Source organism: Ranitomeya variabilis, chromosome 2, assembly GCF_051348905.1.
Source record: "Ranitomeya variabilis isolate aRanVar5 chromosome 2, aRanVar5.hap1, whole genome shotgun sequence".
Lineage (NCBI taxonomy): Eukaryota > Metazoa > Chordata > Amphibia > Anura > Dendrobatidae > Ranitomeya > Ranitomeya variabilis.
This window is the reverse complement of record NC_135233.1, coordinates 490,627,163-490,649,157: the sequence shown is the minus strand read 5'-3', so window position 1 is coordinate 490,649,157 and position 21,995 is coordinate 490,627,163. Positions and strand designations below refer to the sequence as shown.

The window sequence follows — 21,995 nt, the reverse complement described above, 5'->3', positions numbered from 1 at the left end:
GATTTTCAGCAGCCGATCTTGATGATTTCCATGCCCAAGTGCATTCTTCGTGGCAGAACATTTCTCAGACAATCATTAATAACTTCATGAATAGCAGCCACGGCGTATAAGTGTGTGGATTTCTGCATTCATACTTGATACTGAATAAATTGAGAGATTTTGAAAATTTTGTTTCCATTTTTCCATCATTTGTTGATCATTACCATGTCTATCCATCCTGTGATTTCCATAATCCCATGACTTTTCCTTCCCGGTGTTACAATATCAATCTTTAAATGAAAACGAATCTTGATGTTAATACAATGTATGAGTATTGTGGCCATTAAATATTCACTATGTGTCATTTTCACTCTATTTTATTCATGTTTTAGAGAACACCAAACTGAATGATACTCAATGTGAACAGAATCTAATCACCATAGGGATTCATTATCGCTTCTTTGTGGGAAAAATAAAATATTAGAGGAATCCCCAGCCCTCCTTTTGTCAGGCTGTTAGAGAAAACAACACATCTGATCAATTCCTTTTACAAAGATGTGTGCGGAGAACACGACGGAGGGAACATAAGAAAGAACCTGAACCCATCAATCAATAGACAGATCATTACATTGCCCCAGGTATCGACAGCTCCACGTAGAGTTATAAAGCTGACTTTTCGTTCTCCCTCCTCTCTGGGTTATCATGCATCGTGCCATCGCTTCCGTTGGCTCCATTATATAACTAAAGGCATTCATTTGTTCCATTTTCTTTTCTTACTAGCCTTTTACTGATCACATTGTTGCCATCTGAAGTGCTGCCTAACAATCGAGGTCATTGTACTCATCCTCTGCCCTTCTTTCGCCATCCTGTGGTGGAGAACTGCTTGCACTGTGATGAGCGGATTCTCGTGTAGTTTCTGCAGTTTGTCATTTTTACTGTTATTTAGTTATTTTTATGCCTCTGTCAGCTTGTATTCTGAATCGCTAATTTCCTATGTGTTTCCTTCATCTACTTGGCCGCTTCCAACTGTGCTCACTTCCATGTCACTCCGTTCATCATCAGCAATCATTCCCGGTCTCTAATATATCTCGTATAGTATGGCTGTTCTTCTTGGTGCATCATCAATCTTCCTGCGTCCTCCTATCTCGCTCTGTGTACTGCTCATCGCCAACCTGGAGCTTTTATCTAAGATCCCACCCTGTGCTTCCGACTTCAAAGGATCCTTTTATCCGATGCATACCTATCATTACTCTTTACCCTCTGCTCCCCTAATTTGTTCCCTTCTATCTGCCGTGTCCTTCTCTCTCTTTTCACCACTTTATCACATATTTGATTGGTTCATGGACAATTTTCTTTGCCCTTATTCGGCTTTCTATTTACTTTTCTAAAGTGTAACATTTCTCCTTGTGGAGAGTGACATACCGGCCCTGGCATGCCAAGGTAAGGAGTCTTATTCTCTGTGCAATGCTCCTCTGGGAAGTTTAATATGCTAATTGCCTCTTCAGAGAGGAAGAGGCCTTGAACTCTATAGCGCCACCTGTTGGAATTAGCAATCCTACAAGTCACTATTGACCCTTTACCAAGCCTTTCAAGGCTTGGTAAAGGGTCAATAGTGACTTGTAGGATTGCTAATTCCATCAAGTGGAGCTGTGTCCTGAAGAGACAATTTGCAGAGTTACATTTCTGTCTTTTTTCAAGTTTATGCCCATCTACGTTCCATCCGTCGTGCTTCACTAGATGCATCTTTATCCACAACTACTTTACAGATTATGCCAATATTTGCTGTGGGTCTACAGCAGTGTTCCTCAACTAAAGTCCTCAAGAGCCACCAGCAGATCATGTTTTCAGGACTTCCTTAGCATTGCACAGGTGATGGAATTATTTCCTGTCCAGGTGATGCCATTATCCCCTGTGAAACACTAAGGAAATTCTGAAAACATGACCTGTTGCTGGCTCTTGAGGACCAGAGTTGAGGAACACTGATCTACAGAGATGCTGAGGAACATTCCAGTTTACAATGTTTCCCTGATCTACCAGATACGTAATTTCAGATCGTTATGGGTCCTGCTACTGCGAATCATTACTGATTTCCAGAAATAGGTAACTAAAGTCCTCTAATGTCCCTTGGCTTGCAACACGGACGGTAAGACTAAGGGCTGGAAACACAAGCTCTACTAGATGCATCTTTATCCACAATTACAGTACAGGATATGCTAATATTTGCCGTGGGTCTACAGAGTCTTTATGGAATATTCCAGTCTACAAAAAAAGTATCACCTATCTACCGGATAGATACTTTTAGATCACTATGGGTCCTAACACTGGAATCATCTCGGATTTCCAGAATGGGTAATTAATGTCCTCTAATCTCCCTTGGCCTGCAATTACCCACAGTAAGATCAGGGCTGGGACCTACACCAATTAAAAAATATCTCCTATCTTCTGGATTGGTCATACCTTTTGTAAACTGGAATATTCTTTAAGCTGCCTATACGCCAGACATTTCAAAGGCTTTGAAATGGCCAACTTAAGACATTTTCTTCTGATAACTGGTTAGGAGATGAAAAGTGTCACAGACGCCAAACAAAGACAGATGACTGTCAAAATAAATTTGAAATAAATGCTGCAACCTATGGCCCACCAGCTGATGCTAAGCTTATGACTCTTATAACATGGTAGAAGCTATAGGTTTGCAACAGGTGAAGAACCACTGGCTGAAGAACTAATTTTAATATCAAGTGGGAAACTTTTAAGAAGGATTATACAGTCATTTTGACATATGTTCAAAATAAGTACACTAGCCTCATAAGGTCTAAGAGATCTACTTAATAATATATTATAATAATATTATAATAATATATTAGTCTATGTTGTGGAATCTGGTGACATTCATTTTAATCTTACCAGAATATTATTTCTTACGTGACAATGTTTAATACTTTACTCAACAGAATCTATCCAAACTAAGTTATCTTGACAGAGGCTGGGTTACAAGTATTATGGGTAGAATTATAGTGGCCCTTAGTTTTGTCACTAGAATAAGCCTATTGTTTTGTCGGGATTGAGATTTACAATGAATGATACAACTTTGAAGGTGGAGGGTGATGAAACCGCAGCTCTCTGCTCTCCTCAGGTCTTCTTCGACTTCTTTGCTGAGAATATAAATGCAAATGTTTGTTTTTCCAGTTTTGTATTCACAGTATAGCAGACCAAAGGTCTGAAAGTGCAGAATATTCATTCATTCATTCATTTACTGATGGGCATAAGTAATTGGTTCCCATCATCTCTTATGAATGCACAAACGCAAGAGCTTAAATTAATCATTGCTGTTTCTCCAGTTTCCTGGAGTAATTTTCTCCTTTTTAGTGGCTTTTTCACACTTTTTTTCTGTGTTTCGTGCCACTTTTTGAGTTGAGTCTTTTATTTTATTAATTTATATTTCCTTGTCAACTTTGACTATCCAGATGTGTTAAACAAATGCAACTTTTTTGGGAGCATCTTATTCCATTCCTTCCTTGGAGAGAGGTTTCTGGAGGGGTTTTTAATTTGGCACATTTTTGTGTCTTCAATAAATACCGAATAATGAATTGGGCCTAAGGAGTTTTCCAGAACCACCATCATTCTTTTCAAAGGATTTTGGAATTTCAGTTTATTTCGATCTAAATAAATGGGGATGAATTGAAATGACTCATACCATGGAGAAGAGTGGCACTGTTTCGGTGAGATTTCCATTTGTTGCCGTTGTAAACAGCATAAGGCCAGTCTCACACGCCAGATAATTCCGGTACCGGAAAAATCGGTACCGGAGTTATCTGGGTCCGTGTGCTCACGTGGCAAATGTGCGGCAGCCGTGTGCCGCCCGTGTGCCGACTGGGTACCACACGGACCGTGCAGGAGACAGTGCTACAGTAAGCGCTGTCCCCTGCTTTGGGTGCTGAAGCCGCCATTAATTTCTTCTCTCCAGCAGCGTTCGCTGGAGAGAAGAAATTAAAAATCCTTGTCTTTTTTGCGGTTGAAATAAAGTTCTCGGTAACCAACCCCCTCCCACCCAGCGGGCGGGCGCACAGGGGGTGGGAGGGGGTTGGTTACCGGAAACTTTATTTCAACCGCAATAAAAAAAAAACAAAAACAAGGATTTTTCATTCCTTCTCTCCAGCGAACGCTGCTGGAGAGAAGAAATGAATGGCGGCTTCAGCACCACAAGCTGTGGGGACAGCGCTTACTGTAGCGCTATCTCCTGCATGGCACACGGACAGCATCCGAGTGCGGTACGTGTTTTACATGGACCCATTGACTTTAATGGGTCCGTGTGATCGGTGCGCTCCCACGATCGCTGACATGTCTCCATGTTTTTCAAACAGACACACGGTCCGTGAAAACACACTGATATGTGAAGAGACACATTGATTTTAATGTGTCTACGAGAGTCAGTGTCTCCGGTACGTGAGAAAACTGTCACCACAGGTACCGGAGCCACTGACGTGTGAAACAGGCCTAAGGGCTCATTCAGATGAATGAATAATTGCTCCGTGTGCTGCCTAAGTGGACAGGGAGCCAGTTGTGTCAGCAATATTTAATGGTAGTCTGAACTCGGTAATTATATATATATATATATATATATATATATATATATATATATATATATATATATATATATATATACAGTGGGGCAAAAAAGTATTTAGTCAGTCAGCAACAGTGCAAGTTCCACCACTTAAAAAGATGAGAGGCGTCTGTAATTTACATCATAGGTAGACCTCAACTATGGGAGACAAACTGAGAAAAAAAAAATACAGAAAATCACATTGTCTGTTTTTTTATCATTTTGTTTGCATATTCTGGTGGAAAATAAGTATTTGGTCAGAAACAAAATTTCATCTCAATACTTTGTAATACATCCTTTGTTGGCAATGACAGAGGTCAAACGTTTTCTGTAAGTCTTCACAAGGTTGCCACACACTGTTGTTGGTATGTTGGCCCATTCCTCCATGCAGATCTCCTCTAGAGCAGTGATGTTTTTGGCTTTTCGCTTGGCAACACGGACTTTCAACTCCCTCCAAAGGTTTTCTATAGGGTTGAGATCTGGAGACTGGCTAGGCCACTCCAGGACCTTGAAATGCTTCTTACGAAGCCACTCCTTCGTTGCCCTGGCGGTGTGCTTTGGATCATTGTCATGTTGAAAGACCCAGCCACGTTTCATCTTCAATGCCCTTGCTGATGGAAGGAGGTTTGCACTCAAAATCTCACGATACATGGCCCCATTCATTCTTTTATGTACCCGGATCAGTCGTCCTGGCCCCTTTGCAGAGAAACAGCCCCAAAGCATGATGTTTCCACCACCATGCTTTACAGTAGGTATGGTGTTTGATGGATGCAACTCAGTATTCTTTTTCCTCCAAACACAACAAGTTGTGTTTCTACCAAACAGTTCCAGTTTGGTTTCATCAGACCATAGGACATTCTCCCAAAACTCCTCTGGATCATCCAAATGCTCTCTAGCAAACTTCAGACGGGCCCGGACATGTACTGGCTTAAGCAGTGGGACACGTCTGACACTGCAGGATCTGAGTCCATGGTGGCGTAGTGTGTTACTTATGGTAGGCCTTGTTACATTGGTCCCAGCTCTCTACAGTTCATTCACTAGGTCCCCCCACGTGGTTCTGGGATTTTTGCTCACCGTTCTTGTGATCATTCTGACCCCACGGGGTGGGATTTTGCGTGGAGCCCCAGATCGAGGGAGATTATCAGTGGTCTTGAATGTCTTCCATTTTCTAATTATTGCTCCCACTGTTGATTTCTTCACTCCAAGCTGGTTGGCTATTGCAGATTCAGTCTTCCCAGCCTGGTGCAGGGCTACAATTTTGTTTCTGGTGTCCTTTGACAGCTCTTTGGTCTTCACCATAGTGGAGTTTGGAGTCAGACTGTTTGAGGGTGTGCACAGGTGTCTTTTTATACTGATAACAAGTTTAAACAGGTGCCATTACTACAGGTAATGAGTGGAGGAAAGAGGAGACTCTTAAAGAAGAAGTTAAAGGTCTGTGAGAGCCAGAAATCTTGATTGTTTGTTTCTGACCAAATACTTATTTTCCACCAGAATATGCAAATAAAATGATAAAAAAACAGACAATGTGATTTTCTGTATTTTTTTTCTCAGTTTGTCTCCCATAGTTGAGGTCTACCTATGATGTAAATTACAGACGCCTCTCATCTTTTTAAGTGGTGGAACTTGCACTATTGCTGACTGACTAAATACTTTTTTGCCCCACTGTATGTATATATATATATATATATATATATATATATATATATATATATATATATATATATATATATATATATATATATATATATATAGTTTTAAAAAAATAAAGCAGAAAAATAGATTTGCTTTGTGTTTCAGTATTTTGAGACTCATAACATTTTGGTTTTTCAGTTGATGGAGTTGTAGTTTGTATTCCCATTATTGGGGGTATATACGAGTCTTGATCACTTTTAATCCATTTTCTTGGGAGAAAACAGCAATTCTTTATGGCATTCACACTATGATGTAGAAATAACATCATATTTAATTAGTTGAGATTCTTATGAACATAGCAATACCAAAGACATCTTTGATAATCCCACCAGGGACCAGAAACCTGTCATTGCTTGATAGCAGGTACAATGCACTCTGCTTGACTTCTGCAGCGATCTCCAATAAAGTCCTGTCTGTGTCATGTGTTAATATGAGTATAAACGTAGAAGACTCAGGGGACTCCAATAGGCCCCTGGCAACAACTACAATACATCAGCAGTCTGTGGTCACATTAAGGGACGACGGATGGTGGTGGACTACCTCCAATGAAGGCAGACCACGCAACTGCTATAGGGTCCATAAGTTGGTGGGGACCTACCTCCTGCCAAGCATTCACCAACTTCTGTAATCCTGTCCCTATTCCTAGATCTTGGCCAGAAAAGTCAAGACAATCAGCAGTCCAATAAGCAGTAAGAAGCTCTATTTATTGGCCATGGCCAGCCAAGTCTTCTTAAAATTTTTGGCCAACGTTTCTGCACCTACAGTGCATGACCCCACCACGTCTGTGTCTACAGGAGGGGGGAAATTGGCCCTATTATTTCTATTTATGCCCCTGGTCGATGGGTTGTTGCCCTGTCTATATAGATGCCAGAGTTAGTAGCATCAAACTAAAATGTCAAAATCAGAGATACTGCCCTTTGCGGCACTTACTTACAGGTAGGTGTCAGCTGTATAACACCATACAAGTGCACCCAAAATGTGACATACAGATACCCCACATGTTGGGAAGTAGTTAAATTCTATTGGAAATTATTGAAGTCTAAATACAAAACATTTTTTTCTAGTGTTTCTTTCATACTCTTCTCTATAGAATGTTTTGAATAGTAGAAAACTAGATAAAAATAATGAAAAAAAAAGCCGCCAAAAACCATGAAAATTTCACTAAAAGCACAAAGAAATTTGTACGTGAAAGAGACCTAAAGGTTGATGTGGCGAGTTTATGATCATTTATCAGTACTCTTCCATATTCTTATCTCGTCAGTAGCCTGTAAAATAAGCACATTTCTATAAATAGTGAATGTGTTCTAGCCAACGAGTTTTTCCCAGTTTCTCTAAAATCTAGAAATAGACACATTTAGGAAATTTGTCATTCTGATGATGGAGAGCCTCTCGCTTTCCAACTCATCTAATTCAATTAACTTTAAATAAGCAAATAATGCATTTCATCAGTCTCCATCACGCTCATGATTGCACCTTCAAGAACAGAATGTGTTCTACATAAAGTTCCATGGTATGGCAGCTCATAAAGTTAACTGTTACTTTTGCAACTTTCAGAGACTAAATATAGAGAAGCTCAATTTCATGAGAATATCTGCAAATTCACAAGATTACAGTCTCTACATAGCCGTTACATCCAGCAGAAACACAGGTTGGAGTATGGAAAGTTTAAGACACTTAAAGAAGACCTGTCACTTGCCACAAAGAATGGAGTTAAATACATTATAAAAATCTCAGAGCACCTCTGATTCTGCCAATCTTTTCCATTTTGAACAGTGTCACTACATTGAAGAGAAATTCACAGTTGTAGCTTTTTGAGTGCAGCATGTGAAATCTCTGCTTGTAGTTCAGCTGGATGTTTCTTTAGAGTCTTCTCTGGGGGCGGGTGTCTTCAACCCTCCCTCCCAGATGTTGCCAATCACAGCTCAGCAGCGTCTGAGACTGCTAGATCTTCTGCCGAGCTATGATTGGCAACGTCTGGGAGGGAGGAGTGAAGACTTTGAAGAAATGCTCAGTTGAACTCGAAACCGAGATTTCACATACTGTGCTCCAAAAGCAATAAATGTGAATATCTCTGCAATGGAGTGACATAGCGCAAAACTGAAATAAACAGCAGAATCAGTGGAACTTAAAGATTTTTTTTTACAAGATACAGTATTTAACTCAATTTTTTTTGAGTAAGTAACAAGGTCTCTTAAGGGGATGTACTGATTCAGAAAATCTCCATCTCTGGGTGCACTTTACTAAAAAAAAAAAAAAAAAAAGTAAACTGCACCTTACTAATTATCCCTGGGTCCACCATGGAGTATCCACTGATGGTCCTGATGTCTAGTATAGGCTGCAGCGCTGATATCACAGAGACAGCCAATCTTGTTTTTGTGCAAGACGAGTTGTAGCTTTGAATGGCACCATTCTTTTCACCATATAATGTATGTAAAAACAGAAAAAAAATCCAAAATGGCAAAAAAAAAGACCAATTATGTTGTGTTTTTGGGTTCTGCTTTTACAGCATTCATTGTGCAGTAAGGGTGACCTGGCAAAATGAGCCTTCAGGTCTGTACAGTCATTGTGATACAGTACTTCTGTATTTTTTTTTAATTTTGATGGTGAGAAAAAAAAAGAGATTCAGAAATTTGTCTTAAAAAAAAAAAAAAAAAAAGGTTTGTGTCACCATCATCTGAGACTGGTAAGTTTTTAATTTTGAATCGAGCTTTTTTTCTTATTTAGTGCTGCATTTTTTTAGGGAGTTGTGACCGAAAAACTGTCTTTAGTTACAAAACAGATTACATAATTGTATAATTTTTGATAGATCGGACTTTTATGAATGCAGCAATACCAAATATGTTTGTTTATTGTCTATTTTTAAAGGAGGAAAAGATGATTTTATTTCTTCAATTTAGTCCCCGAGGGGACTTAAACCTGCAACAGTCAGATTACTTACTCTATATACTGTATTGCAGTATATAGCTAAAATCATGGTCTACGATGAAGCCCAGTCATAGTCTCAACAGGACAGCCCTAAGATCCCGGCTGCCATGGCAAACTATCAACACACAGGCTGTATAATACATCTGGCATCTGCTGGTTATAGTGAAACGTCAGCTCTTGAGCCCACTCCATCCCCCCAAACCCAGCATGCGCCTGACAAATATTACAGATGTCAGGAAATGGAAAGTTAGAATAGCTGTATCTAAAGATGCACCAAATTTAGCAAACATTATGAGACACTTTTGTAAATTCCGTGCAATTTTTTAGCAACACAGGCACAAGCAAAACTAACTTCAGAAATTCCCTCCTTATGACTTCCCCCGTTTCCTCCTCCGCTTTTACCTCCTTCTCCACCTCCTCGTTGGGTCACAGCCATTTGCCTGCACTGAGCTCACAGGGAATCACTGACGTCCGAAGTCATGGGCTGATACTGCAAATTTGTGGGATTTATGGGGCAGCATAAAAGGCGGAGAGGGCCTTGCTTGGACATCAGTTACCGATCAGAGGGTGCAATATCAGCAAAATATGGAAGGAGGGATGGGGGTTTAGAAGCCCCCTTCCTATTCCTAAGCTCTTACCTCCTGCTGTAGCAATTGACAGCGGCATCTGAGAGGTTAATCTCTAGCATTTGGAGCTAGCTCTAGTGGCATTAGTTACGCTATGTGCCAGCTGTAAAGCACAGCCGACTCTTGAGCCTGCTCTATAAGGTCAGTGCATGCATCCTCTGTAAATGTATGGTGGGTGTCGCCAAGGGGTTAAAGCTGGTGCAATAAACGTTTCTAGTGGTGGAAATGGTGTTCATAATACAACTGACCTAGGCCTTATTCAACGTCAGGTTTTTTGAGTCAGAGCTTCATCAGGAGTGGCTCCAAACACATCTGTGTAGGTTGCACTCCTGATGTCTGCAGACAAACACTGCAATGTGAACACAACCCAATGATGACCAGTAAAGAGTTATTACAATTTCAGCAAATATTAATCATTGTGTCTTAAAAAGTGAGACCATTTCTCAGTATTCATTTATTCAATAAGAACCTTCTATGTGCTAAAAGTCTGTCCAAGGTTTTGTGCTGGACCCACAGGTGCACAGCTCCCAGTCATCATATCCATGCATCTGTGTGGCCACTATATAACCAGGACAGATTCCTATTGAATCACAGCAAGCAGACATCTTGCAAACGATGAGGCTTTGCTACAGTAAGTATATTGGTAAATGTACAAATTTCAAAGGGGCTTCCTGGGATTTTAGAAACATCAACAATTAATGAAGGTTCTAAAATCATGCAATAAACATTACTTAATCTGTGACTCCCCTGAAACTCCACAAACAAAAGAGTGATCCTTAGAATTCTGGGAATTTTTCTGAATATTTTCCCACACTACAGTTCAAATGAGTTTATGCCACCAGGGGGCGCAGCACTGCAAGTCCCTGAAGCTAAGTTACCTTCATTTCATTCATTCCCCAGTCTTTTACAGCCAGGGGTGGCTGCATTAGCAGCGCTCCTGGTTGTAACTGTATTTAACTCCTTCAGATGGATTTAAATCGAGGGACATGACTGTATGGCGGACAGGTATGGGATATTGTTGCTTTTTTATTTTCCTTTTTTCAGGAGAACAAGGGTCTTCAGTTGGATTGAGAGTACAATAAAGATAATAAAACCCCATGTGTTTATTTATTTCATTAAAATACTTTATTCTTAATGTGTCTGTATTTTTAACCATTGTCTTATTGACTCCTCTCCATTATTAACCTGGCTTAATGTCACCTTACATTAGCAAGGTGACATTAACCCCCTATTACTCCATATCCCACCGCTACAGGGGAGTGGGAAGAGAGAGGCTAAGTGCCGGAATTTGCGCATCTTACAGATGTACCTTTTCTGGGGTGGCTGGGGGCAGATGTTTTTAGCTGGGGGGGCAATAACCATGGTCCCTCTCTAGGATATTAATATCTGCCCTCAGTCACTGGTTTTCCCACTCTGGCGGAGAAAACTGCGCGGGAGCCCACGCCAGGTTCTTCTGTGATTTAACGCTTTATTTTAACACCTAGAGCTTCCAAATTTTGCACACAGACACTACTAACATTATTAGTGAGGAATATGTAAAAATCTACCGGATATGAAATGGTTTACTGTATGTAAATCATGTCTCATATCCTGTCGGGGTGCAGGACAAGACGTGCACTCTCGCTAGTGCTGGTGCAGACTGAACATGGAGGGATACTCCAGAATATAGTCCTACATAACAACAGTGCGACTGTTGTTATATAGGATCATATCCTGTCGGGTTCGGTAAGGAGTTAGCAAAAGCCGGCAATTGAATTACCGGCTTTTATGCTATCTAGCTGTGTATTAAATAAATATATATATATACTGTATATATATATATTATATACACCGTATATATGTTTTCACAAAATATTTGAGCCCATGGATCCATTCTATGTCCATTTTGCAAGGTGCGTACGGATGCCATACGGATTCTTTTTGGAGAAAGAAAATCACATCCTCGCATTGAATACGGATCACTGTTCAGGAACTTTTCTGCGTATCTCGGCCGTAAAAAACGGACCTTTTTTTTATACGTTAGGTCTGACCCCGGCCTTATTCTTAGAAATACTGATGTAAAATACTGACCAAATCATGAACATGACCTTAGTGTATGTGCACATTAAGGCTATGTGCACACGTAGGGAAAAGGGTGCAGAATTTTCTGCACAAAATTCGCATCTCCTGGCAGAATCTGCAGCTGCAGATTTGCCGCCGTTTTTATGCGGACTTTTTGCAGATTTTCTGCAGTTTTTCCCACTGCGGATTTCTATTAGGCCGGTTTCACACGTCAGTGATTCCGGTACGTGAGGTGACAGTTTCCTCACGTACCGGAGACACTGACACACGTAGACCCATAAAAATCAATGCATCTGTGCAGATGTCATTGATTTTTTGCGGATCGTGTCTCCGTGTGCCAAACACGGAGACATGTCAGTGTTCGTGGGAGCGCACGGATTACACGGACCCAATAGAGTCAATGGGTCCGCGTAAAACACGGACCTCACACGGACATTCTCCGTCTGGGGTCCGTGTGCGTGCAGGAGACAGCGCTACAGTAAGCGCTGTCCCCCCCACATGGTGCTGAAGCCGGTATTCATATCTTCCCTGTAGCAGCGTTTGCTATAGAGAAAATATGAAGAATAGTGTTAAAAATAAAGATCCATGTGTCCGCCGCCCCCCCACCCCCTGTGCGCCCCCCCGCTGGTCAGAAAATACTTACCCGCCTCCCTCGCTCCTTCTTGGTCTGGCCGCGCCTCCTACTGTATGCGGTCACGTGGGGCCGATCATTTACAATCATGAATAGTCGGCTCCGCCCCTATGGGAGGTGGAGCCACATATTCATGACTGTAAATGATCGGCCCCACGTGACCGCATGCAGGAGAAGCCGCGGCCAGACCAGGAAGCAGCGAGGGAGCGGGTAAGTATTTTCTGACCAGCGGGGGGCGCACAGGGGGTGGGGGGGCGGCGGACACATAGATCTTTATTTTAAACACTATTCTTCATATTTTCTCTACAGCAAACGTTGCTGCAGGGAAGATATGAATCGCAGCTTCAGCACCATGCAGAGTGGGTACCACACGCTCCGTGTGGTACCCACTCGCCATACGGGCGGCACACGTGTGCCGCACGTATGGCCTCCGTGAGTTCCCAGGCACACGGACACGGATAACTCCGGTACCGATTTATTCCGGTACCGGAATTATCTGGACGTGTGGGACAGCCCTTATGGAAGGGTGCAGAAACGCTGCAGATCTGCACAAAAGAAGTGACATGCACTTCTTTTAAATCCGCAGCAATTCCGCACTGATTTTTCCGCACATTTTTTTTTTTTTTACATTAATTTTCATTGTACTGTACATCACAGTACGGATCTGCAGCGTTTCTGCGTGGAAAAATCCGCTGCGGATCCACCGCAAGGCCGCATTGTGTGCACATAGCCAAAGACTTTTTCAGGTGGGTTTACCCATCAAGTTTTTTAAGAGGATGACTCTTGTCTTCAGCAAACATCAGCATTTTTTTTCCTGCAGTGACTTTTTTTTTTAGCATTTTTTTTGTTGTTGTTGCTTCCCGAGGTTTCTAACCAGTTGCATATATTTTTTTAAGTGTTTCCAGTGTTTTTATGGTGTCCTTTTTACTGCCATTTTGCAGTCTTTTTTTTTTTTTTTTTTAAAGATGTCCAGGGGCTTCTTTTAAGCCTTCACATTGACTTGTATTATAAAGTATAATACATTGGGTCTTCCAAGCAGTAGATGCCTGAAGAATGGTTACTTGGTTAGGTCACTTCTTTGAATTATTTAGCATTCAAAGCGGTTGCGGTTAAGAGACATATATGTACATATGAACAGCAAGTCGTTCTTATAGAAATGTGTATGCTCACTCTTTTGAGCGTTTAGTTAACGCTTTTACAGGTGGTTTTCAGATAGGTCTCCATCATGGAGCCATAACCCTTAGGCTACCGTCACTCTAGCAGTATCTGGTTTTGGCTTACAAATACTGATGTAAAATACTGACCAAATCCTGCTAGTGTGACGGCAGCCTTATGTGTAGGGTTATTGCTGTCTATGTCCACTCACTTTCCATGACCTCTTCCACATCGGACATCATGATCACTTCTCGTGTCTCCTTCTCCTCGTTCTGTCACCTCCACTATGTAGCCCTGTGCCTCTTGCGCAGACAGACAAGTTCCTTCATTTCTAGGATCTGGGTTAGGTGCCTGGGGAGCTCCTTCTCTCCGTCACTCTCCTACATTCATCTTTTTTGTTACACACAAACATATAGAGGCGATTCAGTCAAGCATCATCAGATCTGTGACTGACCTTCTTAACACTCCTCTGGGAGCAGATGGGATGATGTGGAGACCAAAAATGGACTCTTCGTGTATAGATCAGTAACAACCCCACTTCAGGGCGAAACCAGTAATTATTTATAGATTACAATAATTGGAGCATCCTGCAGTCTGGGCATCATGAAAATAATGGATGAACATCATTTTCCTGCCATGTGTCAACACAGCTGCCCGTGGCTACACAATTTCCAGCCGCCTGAATCTGTTGCACCCCCACCTGTTTTTTACCACATCTTATTGCAATTTTCAAAGCTTAAAAGAAAAATAGTGGCTGGGCGAGGAGCTTGTCAATGAAGAATAATAACAATGCGAAGAGCTCGGCTTCTTCTGTTCCAGTCGTATCTTTATTAATTTGTCAACAACAGATAAAACCTGACTCGGCTCATTACCGGAAGCATTAATGATCATTTCACGAATGTAAGAAAACTATGATGGCAACATTGAGATTCATCCATGCTGGCACTGTGCTCATGATTGTACCCTACAGAGAAGAATAATCTATTACCTGAATGGAAGAGAGCTGCAATACCTAACACAGCCCTCGGAGAAGGGGGCGCTGTGTCCAGCATGATCTCATACAGAATTAGGCTAAATTTCTATGATGAGCTCTGGACGCTGCGCATTTTCGCTGTGTCCAAAAAAAAAATAGCGTCTTACAGTTCAAGTAAAATCCGCACCAAGGAAATTTCTCTTGAGGGTACGCTGAGTTTTTTTGTGCTGATTTTACCCATAAACTTGCATTAGATGTGGAAAATCCACAGGTAAAAAACTTGCATGCATTTTTAGTGTATTTCCACAGTGGAAATGCATCAAAAACGCATGCAATCTGCACGCGATAAAAAACATGTCGGGCGCAACCCTGGGAACATCATTCAAATTGTGTGGGCAACGACCGTGACTGAACCCAATGGAGCGTACCCCTTTAACTAATTGAGCAGGTATGATCTAACTATACAAAGAGCCTTTTCCACATGATTACACCACCGTTTTAAATGAAAAAAACAAAACGCATTAGCGATGCACATTGCATCACTAACAACGCACTGGGGACAGTTTACATGCTACAGAGAACATGACAGGTTCCCTTTAAAAATACCAATACAAGTGTTTGGGTCCATCCGTGCTTTCTATGAATGCTATATATTGACAGTGAGCTACTAATAAAATCTAGGGGTGTGGATGGTCCAGGTCTCACACAGACACGAGTCCGTGAAGTGATAATGATAATCTCCTACTGATAAAACACTCATTTCGTTGAAAGAACAGTACACAGCTAAATAAGTGACACATCGCTGAAATCTGTGTCTCAGCCCCTACCTCATTCTGTCCTCAGATTACCTAGTAAAATTCTGTTGACAGATTCCCTTTAACAAAATCTTGAAATACTATAAAATACAATACAAGTAATATCTTACCAATTCCCCATAACTCCTGTGCAGCCGCTTCCTTGATTCCCCTGCCAGGTCTTTGCTTACGGGACTGCAATGATAAACATGCGACTCTGCAGTACACACTATTGAGGTTACAGCTGCAACCCCTTATGGCTATGTGCACACGTTGCAGATTTGGGTGCAGAATTTTCTGCACAAAATCTGCATCTCTTGGCAGAAAACGTAGGTGCAGATTTGATGCTTTTTTAATGCGGATTTTGTGCGTTTTTGTTGCGGATTTTATGCGTTTTTTACCCCTGCGGATTTCTATAATGGAATGGGTGCAGAAACGCTGCAGATCCGCACAAATAAATGACATGCTCCTTCTTTCAATCTGCTGCGTTTTCCATGCGGAATTTTCCGCAACATTAGCACAGCATTATTATTTCCCATTGATTTACATTGTACTGTAAATCACTTGCGGATCTGCAGCGTTTCTGCGCAGAAAAAAATGCTGCGGATCCGCAGTAAATCCGCAACGTGTGCATATAGCCTATATGTCGCTGAAGCCTTGTGGGCTGAGATCGGTAGGGTCCTGGGAAGAAGATGCATAGGAGCTTGCCAAGATGAGTATTAAGCATTTGGTAAAATCCAAAAAAAATAAAAATAAACGTGCTTTACTACCCCTTTAACAAGATCCGCATTTATATACAGTAATTACAAGTTAAAGTGGTTGTCTGGGACTTTAATGGCCTTAGGTTGGGTCATCAGTGTCTGACCGGTGGCGTTGTGACATCCGTCACCCGCTGATCAGCTGTTGCTGCTCAGTTACGACGATTGTACCATACAGTCAATACAATAGGGGGCACTATGCCGTACCGGCTGCGACCACTATTCCGCCAGCGGAGCTGTGCTGTGCAGCTCCATATCTGAGCAATTCCGTCCGTCTGAATGTCGCAGAGATTGATGACCTATCCTAATTATAGGCCATCAATGTTAAAGTCCCAGACAACCCCTTTAATAAACATAAGTCACAAAACGTTGGGCTCCTGCAGCTGTTCCATGGGCAGAATTTCTAGACATACACATTTTGGTCTTATTTGAATTATTCACTTTGTGCTGCAACTCCTCACTATTTTCAAGATCTATGCTTCCCGCATATTACCTGCACGTACACATGGCAGTAAAAGTAAACTATCCGGACAGTCTAGACCGGATACAACTGAATACAAGATGTGACAAGTATTAGGCGCTTACCTATGTTCTGCCTCCAGCTGTAGGTAAGAATGGCCCAAGTCACTGACGGCCAACACCATGATGACGGCATGATTTTTTTTTTTACATTAAAACAAGTTATATCAGTGGTGCTTATGTTCCAGAAAAAAAAATATATAAAATAAATCAAATGCATAAAGCAAATCAAGGAGATTTTGAACTATTGCTAAGGAAGGGGGTGATTAGTCTTCATATGTAGCAAGGAAGAGAATGCAGCAGAATACGAGTCGATCAGTAAGGCCGGGATCTATTCTCTCATGTGAGAAAATCACGCCAATTATGTAAATATTTGAGTGTGATCCGAGTGTCAGTGCTCTGTGCTCCGATCCTCTCGCATCAGAGAAACACAGCATAGGTACAGAAGAGACGGAGAAAGTAATTTCTCAGTCTCCACCATTACCAGCGTCTGTGGTAATTGAACTGCACTCTGGTGACATCCGAGTGCAGTCCAATGTTTGACACGCAGCCATAGATTTGTATGGGTGTGTGCAATAAGATTTTCTAATGCACTCACAAGATGATGCGAGTGTTTGCCAAATCAGCATCTTAATATATATGTCTGTGGGAGAGAGGGGGGGAGAGGGAAAAGTTGGAGCTTGACACGCTGAGACATATATAATAAGCCGTTGCAATTGAATATAGCTGGTGGGTGCCATACCTGCTGGTGATTTCAGCTGAAGTGAGGAAGAAGAAGGGGAGTTTCCAGCACGTCCATCAAGTTTAAGTAAAATTTCAATTTTATTTGAACATTTTAAAAAACAATTTTTAAAAAAGAGAGAGACTCTCTGCCTGACGTGTTTCTGGCGCACCATGGCGCCCTTAGTCATAGGATCCTATGCCGTATGCACCACACACACACTGTATATGCCATACGCAGCCTCTTGCACGGTACAACCAGCGGAACACCGTCGCGAACACGCCACCACCGGGATCGGTCGAATTATTCACTGACCGCCATCATCTTTGCACAGGAGGAGCACATGCGCAGTTTAGGCTATGTGCACACGTCCGGGATTGCAGCGGAAATTTCCGCAGCATTTCCGCAACTCCTTGCCGCGGGTAAAATGCATGCGAAATTGGCATGCGTTTTCCTGCTAAACACTAGCGTTTTGCAAGCGTTTTTAGCTTGCAAAATGCTAGCGTTTTCCAAGCAATCTGTAGCATCGCTTGGAAAACTGATTGACAGGTTGGTCGCACTTGTCAAGCATAGTGTTTCACAAGTGTGACCAACTTTTTACTATTGATGCTGCCTATGCAGCATTAATAGTAAAAGATAGAATGTTAAAAATAATAATAATAATGATAATTATAATAATAATAATAATAATAATAATAATAATAATAAAAAAAGAAATAATTGTGATGTTCTCACCTTCTGGTGTCCCCGCAACCTTCCCGCTCCTCGCGATGCTCCCGATACAGTTACATTCTGCGGCAGAGCAGGGAGAATCGATCTCCCTGCTCTGCCGCTATGGGGCCCTTGAGCAGGCGGGGGGGCCCGGTGCCAGCAGTGGGCTCCCGCCATCATCGGAAGATCAGCTGTACCGAAATTTAGCCGATACAGCTGATCACATTGATGGGAGAAGGAGCGCTACGCTCCTTCTCCCGTCATCCCCCTGTCAGTGTCGGCGTCTGATGTCGCCGACACTGACAGCGGGCGCGATGACGTCACTGCCCGGCGCCCGCTGTCAGGAGATCAGCAGGAGCAGCGCAGGAACCAGGAAGAAGAGAGGTGAGTATTTATTTATTTATTTTTTATGGGTGCTGCTGCCTTATTACAGGGTGTGCCTATGGGGGGGCTGCCTTATTACAGGGTCTGCCTATGGGGATCTGCCGCCTTATTACAGGGTGTGCCTATGGGGGTGCTGCCTTATTACAGGGTCTGACTATGGGGGTGCTGCCTTATTACAGGGTCTGACTATGGGGGTGCTGCCTTATTACAGGGTCTGCCTATGGGGGTGCTGCCTTATTACAGGGTCTGACTATGAGGGTGCTGCCTTATTACAGGGTCTGACCATAGGGGTGCTGCCTTATTACAGGGTCTGACTATGGGGGTGCTGCCTTATTACATGGTCTGACTATAGGGGTGCTGCCTTATTACAGGGTCTGACTATGGGGGTGCTGCCTTATTACAGGGTCTGACTATAGGGGCTGCCTTATTACAGGGTCTGACTATAAGGGTGCTGCCTTATTACAGGGTCTGCCTGTGGGGGTGCTGCCTTATACTACAGAGTCTGCCTATGGGGGTACTGCTTTATCTGTAAAGGGTCTGCCTGTATGGGGTTGCTGCCTTATTACAGGTTCTGCCTATGGGGGCTGCCTTATTACATGGTCTGACTATAGGGGTGCTGCCTTATTACAGGGTCTGACTATGGGGGTGCTGCCTTATTACAGGGTCTGACTATGGGTGCTGCCTTATTACAGGGTCTGCCTATGGGGGTGCTGCCTTATACTACAGAGTCTGCCCATTGGGGTACTGCCTTATTACAGGGTCTGCCTATATGGGGGTGCTGCCTTATTACAGGGTCTACCTATGGGGGCTGCCTTATGCTATAGAGTCTGCCTATGGGGAGTGCATTATACTATATTGTGGACTATTTGGTGCATTATGCTACTGTATATGGAGGCTATCTGGGGGGCCATCATACAGTATGGAGATTACAGTGTGGGGGTCATTATACATTGTTGAAGCCATCAAACAGTTTGGGGGCTACTAAGGAGTCAGTATACTGTGTGGGTGGTACTATACAGCGAGGGGGCATTATACTGTGTATAAGAGAGCATCATGCTGTGTATATGGAAGCTGTACAGGGGGAGACTCGGGACATTATTAAATGTAAAGTGGGCACTTATTGTTATAGGGGAACTCAGGTTACTGTGGCTATCAAAGGGGCACACAGGGCAATATAACTTTCTAGGGGGCAAAATATGGGCACTATTTTCTAGTGCACTTGCACCCAGCATTACTATATTATAGAGGGTTGCTTTAGAATTTAGAGGGTACAGAGAACCACACAGCAGGTGCAGTAATAGGGGCACATACGGCAGCAGCGGCTCAGTATTGGGGTATCAGGGGCAGTAATAGGGACACATATGGCAGCAGCGGCTCAGTAGTGGGGTATCAGGGGCAGTAATAGGGTCATATACGGCAGCAGTGGCTCAGTATTGGGGTATCAGGGGCAGTAATAGGGACATATACGGCAGAGGCTCAGTATTGGGGTATCAGGTGCAGTAATAGGGACACATACGGCAGCGGCTCAGTATTGGGGTATCAGGTGCAGTAATAGGGACACATACGGCAGCAGCGGCTCAGTATTGGGGTATCAGGTGCAGTAATAAGGACACATACGGCAGCAGCGGCTCAGTATTGGGGTATCAGGGGCAGTAATAGGGACACATACGGCAGCAGCGGCTCAGTATTGGGGTATCAGGGGCAGTAATAGGGACACATACGGCAGCAGCGGCTCAGTATTGGGGTATCAGGGGCAGTAATAGGGACACATACGGCAGCAGCGGCTCAGTATTGGGGTATCAGGGGCAGTAATAGGGACACATACGGCAGCAGCGGCTCAGTATTGGGGTATCAGGTGCAGTAATAGGGACACATACGGCAGCTCAGTATTGGGGTATCAGGAGTAGTAATAAGGAGTCCGGACACATACGGCAGCAGCAGCTCAGTATTGGGGTATCAGGAGTAGTAATAAGGACACATACGGCAGCAGCGGCTCAGTATTGGGGTATCAGGTGCAGTAATAGGGTCACATATGGCAGCAGCGGCTCAGTATTGGGGTATCAGGGGCAGTAATAGGGACACATACGGCAGCAGCGGCTCAGTATTGGGGTATCAGGGGCAGTAATAGGGTCACATATGGCAGCAGCGGCTCAGTATTGGGGTATCAGGGGCAGTAATAGGGACACATACGGCAGCAGCGGCTCAGTATTGAGGTATCTGAGGCAGTAATAAGGACACATACGGCAGCAGCAGCTCAGCATTGGGGTATCAGGGGCAGTAATAGGGACACATACGGCAGCAGCGGCTCAGTATTGGGGTATCAGGGGCAGTAATAGGGACACATACGGCAGCTCAGTATTGGGGTATCAGGAGTAGTAATAAGGACACATACGGCAGCAGCTCAGTATTGGGGTATCAGGAGTAGTAATAAGGACACATACGGCAGCAGCGGCTCAGTATTGGGGTATCAGGTGCAGTAATAGGGTCACATATGGCAGCAGCGGCTCAGTATTGGGGTATCAGCAGAATGAGGAGTTTGTGCAGGTTGGGAATAGATGGTGATGGGGCTGGAATGTGAGAAGTGAAATGTGTCTGTTATATTCTCTGCAGCCGAGTCCTGGCTGGAAGACGTTGTCATGTCGGTCTGGGCCAGATGGAAAAGACGGGAAAAATGAACGATTCCATCAGAAAGAACGTCAGGGGTAAGACATTATCTGTAACTGTGCTGTGATCGCTTATATGTTCTGAAGGACTGGTATCTACCACTCATATGGCAGTAATATCCATGTTGGTCTTTATATAGAGAATATAGAAAATATCTTCAGTAACAGCGCGGTCATCTGCTGAGGTTCTCCTCCAGTATTAGGGCGCATCACCAAGTTGTAATCAAGGTTACCTGGTTAGGGGCCCACTCAGAAGCTTCGCCCCCACTGAACCAAAACCCTAGCTACGCCTCTGATCTAGAATCCTTCATTGTGGGTTAATAAAACCCTGATAGATGAGCAGTTCCCTCTGTCACCTGACATTATTTTCCTTCCTTGGATAAGACCCTATTGCGCTCAGCGTCCCCCTCCGACTTCTAATTATTAACATAGGAAAGAGGTCTTGTAAATCTTTGTCACTGCTGATGTATAAAAACAGGATGACAATATAGATGAAAAATCCATTTTTTTCTGGATAAAAATCAGACCATTTTTTTTTTATACGCTTGTGTGCTCGCAGCCTTGTACCGGGAAATATAGGTCATTTTTGCACACCATTAACGTCATCCTCTATCATTAAGAACTTTAACAGTAGTAAAATCTAAGGAACAATGACACTTTTGTCAGGTGGAAAAACTAGAAATGACTAAAGTTGCCAGACCAGTATGATGCCTGTAATTACCATTATGAAGGAGCCGGACAACTGGAGGGGATGTGGGGTTAACCATAGAAGAAATGTAAAATGACAGCTGGGAGCAAGA

General features: G+C 42.9%; 1 protein-coding gene across 12 annotated transcripts in view; it reads right to left on the bottom strand.

Annotated features, from left to right (window-relative positions):
- Positions 1–21,995, bottom strand: part of SYT7 (synaptotagmin 7) — a 771,057-nt gene that overhangs the window by 596,352 nt on the left and 152,710 nt on the right. For 2 of the 12 annotated variants that reach the window (XM_077287909.1, XM_077287921.1), the window contains exon 1: positions 9,602–11,233. The exons of the other annotated variants lie outside the window; for them this stretch is intronic. In XM_077287909.1, coding sequence (XP_077144024.1) covers positions 9,602–9,635 — 34 coding nt within the window. In that variant the 5' untranslated portion in view covers positions 9,636–11,233. Of the gene's footprint in view, positions 1–9,601; positions 11,234–21,995 lie in introns of those variants that run through there. 12 annotated transcript variants of the gene reach the window in all.